At 40.4% G+C, this 10922-nt stretch overlaps 1 protein-coding gene across 14 annotated transcripts in view; it reads left to right on the top strand.

Annotated features, from left to right (window-relative positions):
* Positions 1-1273: 1273 nt before the first annotated feature.
* The window catches only part of plekha6 (pleckstrin homology domain containing A6), a 260994-nt gene continuing 251345 nt past the window's right edge, over positions 1274-10922 (top strand). For 13 of the 14 annotated variants that reach the window (XM_062978522.1, XM_062978532.1, XM_062978518.1 and 10 more), the window contains exons 1-3: positions 1775-1876; positions 2653-2729; positions 8832-8889. In XM_062978522.1, coding sequence (XP_062834592.1) covers positions 1788-1876; positions 2653-2729; positions 8832-8889 — 224 coding nt within the window. In that variant the 5' untranslated portion in view covers positions 1775-1787. Of the gene's footprint in view, positions 1877-2652; positions 2730-8831; positions 8890-10922 lie in introns of all 14 variants that reach the window. The other variant, XM_062978516.1, reaches the window with a different exon arrangement.

Raw genomic sequence — 10922 nt, 5'->3', positions numbered from 1 at the left:
CCATCCAAGCATTAAGCAAGATATGGCCCTTTCACAGAAGACAAACAGATAACAGCACAGTGCCTTTTAATTGGAACTCTGTCTGGAAGCAGCCTACATTAAACATTCTTTGGTTCAATTTATTTCATTGTAAAAATTGAGTCACAAGCAGCAGCATTTCTTAGATTTCCATGGGACCTGAGTGCTACTATTTTCAGTTCAATCCTGTACAGCTCTTCTCAGAAGAATTTGATGGAGTTTACACCCAGACAAGTAGCCGAAGTCTGGATACAGTCCATGCTACTTTTTTTTTTTTTTTTTACAAAGCTATGTAAAACAATTGAGGTAATCCTCAATTTGCAGTATCACTTAAATTATTAGAAATCCACCAGTACATGTTAAAAATAGATTTTAATAGATTAAATAAATACATTAGATTGTTTTTTAAAATTGTGTGCTCAGTTGAATTAACCCTTCTATGTTCTTATAGCTTTGTTGCGCTCATTAGTGGGGGCGAAACACAATGACTTGCTATATCAGTGAATTGGGGCAGTCAAGTGCATTTCCACACATAATTTAAGGTAGATGACTGGGTCATATACTTCATTATTATTTTATCCATTGAGTAAGGAAAGAGTTGTGATTATAGAAGCCATCATTACCAAATTGTTTTCTAACCCAAAGAAAATCAAAACAATGACATCCAAACTTCACATCCTTAAGACAGAGTGAACCACTGTACTCCTGTTGTTGCTAGATTCCAGCTCCTATCATCCCGCATCATTGGCTGTGCAGCCTACTAGGGTAGATGGAAATAGTATGGCAACTTTTTTGGAAGGCCACAAGATTTCCTCCTGTGATCTAATGCCTCTTGTCACCTTAGATCCTGTACTGAAAAGAAGGAAGCAATCTTGAGAAATGTTACTAGACCTATGACCCCATGTGTGGGGCATATTCCAGTATGTAGATAAACTGGCTCACCCAGTTCATGGCAGAGAAGCTGATGGGATCTGTGGTGATGTTTTATGAAGGAGATCTGGCTCTGACATGCTTTCCTTTTTAAGGCAGAGGTTGGCTTTTTTCCTGGATTAATTTATACTGAGCAGCTGTCATTCTCCCTTCCTTATTGTGTTGAAGGAGACTGAAAACACTCAGCACTGATGATAAGTAGTCATTTATGACCTCTTCCTTCCCTCCCTTCATAGCAGCGGGGGAGTGTCTCAAAAAAACTCACCTTTCCTGGTGAATAAGCTTTAATTTGAGTCTGCAGAGAGAGAGAAGAAAATGCCTCCCAGGTGAGAAGCGCAGGCAAGTGGGGCTCTGCCAACCAGGAAAAAAGGCCAGCAGGAACTCTCTTGCTCTTCTTTCTGAAGAGTTAATTTTGGGTAATTAGACTGAGCACTTTGGCAGTGGAAGAAGGAAGCTGTTTTATGATTGGGGGGGTCATTTTTAGGATGACTAAAACCACAGCTGGAGAAGCCCTTGTATGGGCTTTTGTTTAGCTGATGGAAGAGCAGTCAAGCCTCAAAAGGGTTAAGCAGACAGATGCTGTTTTTTTTAACTCCCTTCTGGGCTATTTGTGGCAAAACAAGAGTTTCTGTGGAAAGGGTTGTGCTGCCTGACCTCCCAGTGGGACTGGCTCAGGTGGGCTTAGTATTGACACTGTGCTCACTCATCTGAGCTGTAGTCACCATCCTGTTTTGCTTAAAGGTGTCTATGGGAGGGGGAAAGAGAAGTGAAGCTTGAGATTTTTGGATACCTGGATTTCCCACTCCTTTCTTGGTGGAATTTGCAGTAGGGAAGGCTTGATGATGGCCACAGAGGATATCGACTGGCTAGACCTGCCTGGCAAATGGACCTATGGAGTCTGCAAGGACGGAAGAATCTTCTTTATAAAGTATGTCCCATTCTTGCTCTCTTTGTGTTGTTGTTTTTTTCTACTAGTAGTTTGTCAGGTTTATCATGTCTGGAGGTATGGGACAGTTGGAGATTTGGGACAGTTGACAGGATTCAGTTTCCTATTTGTTTTTTCCCTGAGAGTGTCAGTGCTTCTAGTGGAAATAACTGAGTGCTAAGGAAAATTGCTTCTTTGGATTCCCATAATACACAGAATTGAAGCTGTAGTCTAAAAACATAACTTTGACAAGGGCTTGTATATAGAAACACAAGTATTCCTTGTGTAAGAATATTCTATGAAATTCATGGGCTGACATAGATCAGCAGGTGATTAGAGGATACATACACATACAGTATTCTATTGTGACATATACACACGGTATTCCATGAGTAGACATACTTGCTGGCATGTCTACTCAGGAGTAAATTCCAGTGAGATCAATTGAGTTTGCTCTTTCAATTTCTGTTTTCACATCTGCATAGTAACATCCCTTTTTGGACTATGAGTCCCAGAATCCCCCACCAGCATAAACACTGTCTTTGCTAGCTGTGGGTTCTGGGAATTGTAGTACCATATGGTGCTCCTTATTGGTGTATAAGATGTATTTTCCTACTGGGGGGGGGGGGGGTGCAGCCTGTTAAGTCACACAACTTACACAAGTCCAGTTTACCACTCTGTCAACTAGTCTTGACCTTTGAATTGTATACATTGAAAACTATTATATTTGTGTCTTTAGATGTCTTGGATTAGTAGTATGTGTTCTTTACCCTTTGCAGTGATGAATCAAAATCAACCTGCTGGCCACATCCAGGGAGTGGTTGTCCAATCCAGAGTGGGCATTTCACCTGGCCAGGTAAGAAGAAAACCTAACCTGATAATTATTACTTCTATTAACATAGTGATCTCCCTGCTGTTTTTCTCCCTTTTCTTGTGACCAGTCAAATATCTCTTAGCCAAAACTATCTCCACCTGATACTTCTCAAAGTAACATATGTCTCAAATACTAAACGGGGTTAATGAATAATAACACAAAAAGCTATAGGGTTATATTTAATAAGGGAATGGTCTGGTTTCGTATTACATATTTAGGACTTTCCATCATGAGTGTATGCCTCTTGTCTACTTAGAGAAGTAGATCAGGAAATGGGCATGCAGCATCATTTTAGATAAAGATGTGCAAAATCCAGATCTCCAGATATTAGACTGTAGTTGACATCAGAGAGAAATGTTGAAAAATGCAATTCAGCAGCATTTGCAGGGTTACACTATTATTATTATTATTATTATTATTATTATCAACTTTATTTTTGTATCCCGCCACCATCTCCCCACGGGGACTCGGGGCGGTGTCCTGTTTTGTCTTGGAAGAACAGCCTTAAGACACTGTGGTAAGTAAATGAAAACTGCTTTACTTCAGTAAAACATAAAGTAAAGCACACTCAGTGGAATAATGCAAAAGAAAGCAAGGAATTCTAAGGGCAAATGCAGTTCTTAGTCTCTGATACAGTCCCAAATCAAATAGCAGTCTTACTTCAGACAAAGAAACAGCAATAAATCCAGATGCAGACTCGGAGCAGGCACATGGGGAACGAAGGCATTAGAGTCAGTTTGTTACCAGCAAGAACTGGGTGCACCTCCTTCTGCTTTTATAGCCCTGGGTCCCCTCACAGCTGCTAGGTCAGTTCCTAATTACTCAGCTGCATTTCTGGCAGTTATCCTAGCTGAACGACATCTCTGCTCTGTTTCCTTTCACCTCTCCTGAAAAGTGGGTACTTGCAAAATCTCCTCCTCAAGTTCCAACTCACCCTCAGATTCATGAACACTTTCCTGCTCCCCTAACAGGCGGCTTACATGGGCCCAAGCCCAACGACACAATTAAAATAGAGCAAACAAAAACATAGTACACAATTCACAGTATAAAATAGATAAAAACAGCAGTACAATATAAAATGGAATATTAAAACAATAGTTAATGATATCAACTGACCACCAGGGAAGGGAGTTCCAGAGCCAGGGGGCCACAGCCGAAAAGGCCCTCTCTCTCGTCCCCACCAGTCGTAACTGTGAGGAAGATGGAAGTGAGAGGAAGGCCTCCCCAGGAGACCTTAGAGATTGCATGGGTTCATAGGGGAAGACGCGATCACGAAGATAGGCAGGTCCCAAACAATTTAGAGCTTTATAGGTGATAACCTGCACCTTGAATTGGGCCTGGAATGTTATCGGCAGCCAGTGAAGCTGCCTAAACAGGGGGGTTGACCACTCCCTGTAAGCAGCTCCGGTTAGTAACCTAGCCGCCAACCTTTGTACCAACTTCAGTTTCCGGGCCGTCTTCAAGGGCTAAACCCTTGTGCTGGCAGGACTGCTGACTTGAAGGCTGGGTTGCTGACCTGAAGGTTGCCGGAGAACGTGGATGAGCTCCTGCTGTCAGCTCCAGCACCCTATGCAGGGACATGAGAAAAGCATCCCACAAGGATGGTAAAACATCAAACATCCGGGCATCCCCTGGGCAATGCCCTTGCAGATGGCCAATTCTTTTCCACCAGAAGCAACTTGCAAAGTCGTTCCTGACATGAAAAAAAAATTCCTTGGACTTTTCCAGCGTACCTAACTCCCACTGAACTTTGAAGGAGTCTGGATCTATGGCAATCCACTTACAGAAAGAAATAATAATACAATGTGTTTCATATTGTCTGAACCATTACTTCCTTTTTATTTATCTTCCTACTTAGTTAAATTAGTATGTTGAATCAAGAGTTCATTAGGGTCCAAGGGTCCATGCTGGTAAAGAAAATAGTAGCTGGGAAGGAAAATTCATCTCCTTCCCTTCCCCTTAAATTATCAAGTTTTAACCACAGACATTTTGTATTTGTGCAGGTTGAAGTATTTCTTGCCCAGAGATTTTTTTCCTGTTTGTGTATGGAATGCATTGAGCAAAGACAGATAATGTGGTCAAAATACACATTCCACCCTTAAACAAGGATAAAAGTGTTTTTATGACCTTTGAAATAGGCTTTGGACACAGGAACTTAAAAAACCTGGTATGGAACTCAGAGACAGCCAGTCAATAGAGCAGAGTTTAGGGGGAGATTTTCTGCCACTATAACACCCTGCCGGCTACACAGACTACCAAAATGCTATAAAACTAACCAACCAGAGGTTTCTAGATATCTAGTTCAGGTTTGTGAAAATAAATATGTTTCAATGTTAGACAGTACAGAGCCCGCAGCAACCTATTTAATCGGGGAATTGTTACTCTTTGAGGCTTCTAGGAGAGGCAAGTCACCCTGTTTTCACTTAGCTAAGAAGGGATTCTGGAGGGGTGGAAGCCCACAAAGAAGGAGAGAAGGAAAGAAGAAAAGGAAAGCTGAGGGTGCTTGGCCCTAGAGATACACTTTGCCCATTTCTGGACTATACTGGGTTCTGCTTGTGACAGTATAGAGTGAAAAGCGATTTTGCTGTTGTGCCTTCTTTTCCAATGTATGACAACCTTAAGGCATCCCTATTAAAGGATTTTCCTAGACTGAGAGTTTGTGACTTGTGCAGGGTCAGCCAGGGGGGTTAAATGACCAAAAGGGGTTTCAAACCCTGTTCTCCAGAGTTGTAGTCCAACACTCAAATCACTACACTATACTGGCTCTGCCAATAAATCTTTTTCTTGTTTCTATTGAAACTTTGAAATGTGTAGAATCTGTTGGCATGGATGTAAAACATGTATGCTTTCTATTAGTTTTACAAGCCACTTAAAAGAACAACACATTCAGGCTTTCATGTAGCGATGTAAATATCTGATTGAGAGTGAATAATTTCCAGTTTCCTCCCTGCCATGGAGAAAACTTTTTTTTTTTTGCAGTTCTCACCTGGTAGATTTCAGTGTTTTGTGAAATTATTCTGTGAAATTACACATCTGGGTTTTCATGTGTGTATGAATCATGCCTTTTTGTTTTTGCATAAAAGCCCACTTTTTTGGTTAGACATCCATTTATTTATTGCAAGATTGTTGTTTCAAGCACAGGAAACAAACCTGCACAATAAATATCTTCCACCCCTCCCTCTTATTTTTGTATGCGAGGTTGTTGTTTTCTATGCATAAAACAAAAGTCTTGCCCAAAGGCAAATATATCTTATGCTAGGACAGTGGTTCTCAACTTGGGGTCCCCAGATGTTTTTGGCCTTCAACTCTCAGAAATCCTAACAGCTGGTAAACCTGTTGGGATTTCTGGGAGTCGTTGGCCAAAAACATCTGGGGACCCCAGGTTGAGAACCGCTATGCTAGGACATTTCAATTCAAAAGAAAACCATATAGTTGATATGGTCTAGCATGCTACTACTCTAAATAGTGGTTTCTGGACCACTGGCTAGCAGGACTGGGCAAGTTTCCAAGCAATAAAATAAACAATTATACTCAATGGGTGCAATTTCAGTGCCAATCCTTGGCATACTGGGACAAAATAACTGCTGGTTCCCCATATCAGAAATGCTGAGAAGTATTGGCACAGACTATCCAATGTGGCAACATGTGCCATGAACATGAGCCTGGATTAGTGCTTGCTAAAGACTTGGTCTATTCATATTGCACGGCTGGGTTAGTGTATACAAGTCATTTACATTGGCTCCTGTTTGAAAGGCTATTTAGACAAGTCCAGGAGTGGAAAATATTTGGCTTTACAGATGATGTTTGGCTTCAAATCCCATGATTCCATTGTCTATGCTATCTAATGCTGACAGAGATTGCAGATGTACAATATATCAGATATTACCAATATAATGTCATCCAGATTATATTTTTCTACCAGTTCCTGTCAGATCTAACCATTAAAAACATGTGGAGGGCAACATAACTACCTCTGCTCTCTTGGAATCCGCAGAAGCAAAATACTGTATGGGAAAAATATTCTGCTAATGAGGGTTTTGAAAGCTGCCTGTTATTATAACGCTATGATTCCACTATGGCTGTTTCCAATTTATGTGATCCTGGAATTCACAGTTCATGGAGGGGTGCTTGAAATTCTCATCCATAGAGTTTTAATGCTCCACCAGACTACAGAACTAAAGGTTCAATTGGAGGTTGCCATGGCAGTTTATGTGGCATCATAGTGCTCTAATTGTATAGTGTGAAAGAGCCCTTAAAGTCAAATTCTCATGGTTTGAGTTGGGAGGGGAGAGTGCTGAGATTGGTTTCAGGTGAAATTTCTTGAGATGCAACATTCCACACAGTTGGTAATGAGATTTCTAACTGAGAAGCAAGAAAGTTAGTTGCCAGACAGGATGATCTCCTACATCAGGAATCCCAATCCCTCCCTCTTCAAGAGCTCCCTTCTGGAGGGAAAAATATCTCATTCTTCTTTTATGTATCTGGTGAAGTTTGTGGGAGTGGAATTGAAAACAAAAAGTTATCTCTTTAACATTTCAAGATTTCATTAATAGAATATTGATGCTTGTGATCTGAGACTCTATCTTGAAGACAAACTAGATTCAGAGTCTTGCCTCAATCAAGAGTTCTTATAGATTTAAAACGGCCTCCTGATATGGTAAACTTGGGTGCCCAGGCTGGCGGTCCCTCCAGGTTAAAGGTGGTGCTGTTGAACGCCAGGTCTGTCAATGGAAAAACTGCTATCATCCAGGATCTTATCCTGGATGAACAGGCAGACCTGGCGTGCATAACGGAGACCTGGCTGGACGAGGCTGGGGGGGTTAACCTCACCCAGCTTTGTCCACCAGGTTACACCGTGCAGCACCAACCAAGATCTGGAGGGAGGGGAGGTAGTTTCGCAGTAATCTATAAGGAGTCCATCCCCCTGACCGGGTGCCCCATCCCACAGTCAACCTTGTTTGAATGTGTCCACCTGAGGGTAGGTGACCGGGACAGACTGGGGATTCTGCTAGTGTGCCAACCACCCCGCTGCACTACAGTCTCCCTGCCTGAGCTAGCGGGGGTGGTCTCTGGCCTGGCATTGGAGTCTCAACAGCTCATTGTGCTGGAGGACCTCAATGTCCATGCCGAGACCAACCTTTCAGGCGTGGCTCAGGACTTCATGGCCTCCATGGCAACCATGGGGCTGTCCCAACAAGTATCTGGTCCCGCCCACAGAGCTGGGCACACACTTGACTTGGTTTTCTGTCAGGGATGGGAGGAAAATGGAGGTGTGGAGGAGCTTACCATCGCTCCGTTGCCATGGACCGATCATCACCTGATCAGGTTTAGACTTGCTGCGCCCCCTAACCTCCGCAGGGGTGGAGGACCCATTAAAATGGTCCGCCCCAGGAGGCTCATGGATAAGTGAGACTCTACTGTATGTAATAAAGACAATAAGACTGGAATTTTGTTTGTTAATCCCTACTAATATGGGCACTATTGGTTCCTGATTGATAAATCAACACATGGATATAACTACAGTAGAGTCTCACTTATCCAAGCTAAATGGGCCGGCAGAAGCTTGGATAAGCAAATATCTTGGATAATAAAGAGGGACTAAGGAAAAGCCTATTAAACATCAAATTAGGTTATGATTTTACAAATTAAGCACCAAAACATGTTATACAACAAATTTGACAGAAAAAATAGTTCAATACACAGTAATGTTATGTTGTAATTACTGTATTTACGAATTTAGCACCAAAATATCACGATATATTGAAAACATTGACTACAAAAATGGCTTGGATAATCCAGAGGCTTGGATAAGCGAGGCTTGGATAAGTGCAACTCTACTGTAATTGGTTCAATAGGTCTACTGTTGTTGTGTCTTAGTTAAAGGTAGCCATCACAATTCCCCTTTATGTAGTTCCTGATTTCAAATTTCACAGTCTGGAAATACTATTTTGGTGGCTCTCTTTAATGATTTCTCCAAAATTCCATAGTTGCAGCACCAGAGTTGCTTTCATAACAATCTGAAATGAAAAAGTTCATCCAGTTCTGATGAGTACATGATGTCTGCTTTTGTTACTCTCTTTTTAGAGCTGCCCAAAGGTTGGGAGATGGATACAACAGCCATTGGAGCTATATATTTTATCAAGTAAGTGGCCAAAGTTTGGTTTAAATTCAGATGATGATATTGTGTTATCCAAGTGGTGTCTAATGGTCAAAACCACAATAAGAGTGCAAAGATGATTTACCAAGGGATACTAAAATGTTCAAGCACACTTTATAAATCTGAACTGGAAATTAAGGCTACCATCTTGTATGTAATGTTACAGGATTGTGCCGTATTGATATCAGTGGGACTCGATTCTGAATGGAGGCGTGTAGAATTGTTTGGTTTTTTTAGTGTGTGTCAGGAGCTACTGTTTCAAATAAGTATGTCTTGACTAATTAGGCAAGTACAATATAATGTTGTACTGATTCCTTTAGATTAGGTATACAATATTTTGAGCAAGTTTACTGTACTTCATATAATATCGTATTGTTCATTTTAATATAGTTCTTAACTGAACATGCCCCCTCCCAATAAAGGATTCCATTCAGTGTTGACTGAAAATAATTCTAAAAGCCAGCTAGTAAAGTTCTAAAACATAAAAGAAATAGAATAATAAAACTTCTTAGTGTAAGGCCAGCTTCCCTCCTACATTTTCTATCTTCTTAAATAACATTGTGGTTTCAAAAGCATCTTTCTAAAACACTTTACTTCATACATAATTCTTAGAAAGTTGTTTCTCAATTTTCTTGTGTTAATACTGGAGAACATTGTTGTTGAAAGTGTACAAGTACTTGGTATTCACTCACACCAAAGAAATTTACAATATTGCAATTGTTGGTTGTTGCTTGATTTGTCAAACTTGTAAAGTGCAGCTTCTGGAAGTGATGCTACATGGCTGAATCTTTGCATCCAGAACTTGGAAACATTACTTTTTAAGAAAATAGTTCCCAAGTCCCATCAGCATTCACTTCTCCTCCTGCCAACATACTTTCATTATAGATCACTCAAAGCTGTAATAAAGCAATGAAACGGAATAAAGCAATGCCCAGGAATAATGGCCAAGTTGACTTTCATGTTGTTACCTCCCAATGGAATCTGGCACATGATAGTAAAATTGTAATTGTCTTTCGGAGAAGCAACTGCCAGCCATTGGAGAAACCAGGAGGCTGGATGAGATAGACCAGGATGGGTTATGTTTTCTAATGAGGTATTGGAGACATAATCTATCTCATTCTAATATTATTTTCTATTCTCCCACTCCTTGTTATTAAAAATAAAATTTGGATCAAGAAATACTCAATGGTGGCTGCTAGTATCATTCAACAGCAAATGTCTGGAAGAAAGGGAAAGCTTTCCTATATTTTAAAACAATATGGTAATTATATCATTATTTGTGTTGGCACCTGATATAATCATAATCTTTCCAGTTGGAACTTGGTTTCTTCCCACACCAAATGGCTCATAATACAGCATGTTGGGTGTATCCTGCTCTGCCCTGAGTAGTTAAGTGTTGGTGCCCAGAAGAGGAATGTGCTTTATATCTCAGGCCAATTGCTTATAATATGTAGATTTCTTGTTTTGTAAAGAAAGATATCAAGTAGGAATTTATTTAGAGTGACACAATAAAAAGGTAACTGTAATGATAACTAAACAAATGCTTGGAGTCTTGATATTAAAATTATATATCTCACAACTGTCTTGATTTAGCAAGGACAGTCGTAATTAATCCCTTGTCATAGTACGCTTTTGAATGATTATAAATATCCACATTTCTCTCTACTCCTCCCACTTTCCTCATTTGTCCTTCAATTATCCCAAACACTTCAAAATTGAAGAATGTTTGCTGTCAGTTAACTCATAAGAGGGAGAGGAATGGGTGGAATCTTGTCCTTCCTATCAAGTTTAGGCAAAATAAAACTTCTGCAGCCTCTTCTATCTTGTGTGTTTTTTCTCACTGCAGTTTGGGTATCCCATATTTGGAAACCTGAAATCCAAAATACTCCAGAATTTGAAATTTTCCCCATGAGTGGCTGAGATAATGATACCTTTGCTTTCTGTCATTTTGTTGTATGCAAACTTTGTTTCATGCATAAACTTATTAAAATGTATAAAATTATCTTCAGGCTATATGT

This window comes from Anolis carolinensis, chromosome 4, assembly GCF_035594765.1.
Source record: "Anolis carolinensis isolate JA03-04 chromosome 4, rAnoCar3.1.pri, whole genome shotgun sequence".
NCBI classification, from domain to species: domain Eukaryota; kingdom Metazoa; phylum Chordata; class Lepidosauria; order Squamata; family Dactyloidae; genus Anolis; species Anolis carolinensis.
The sequence above is the reverse complement of the archived record's forward strand: the minus strand, read 5'-3'. Positions and strand labels throughout refer to the sequence as shown.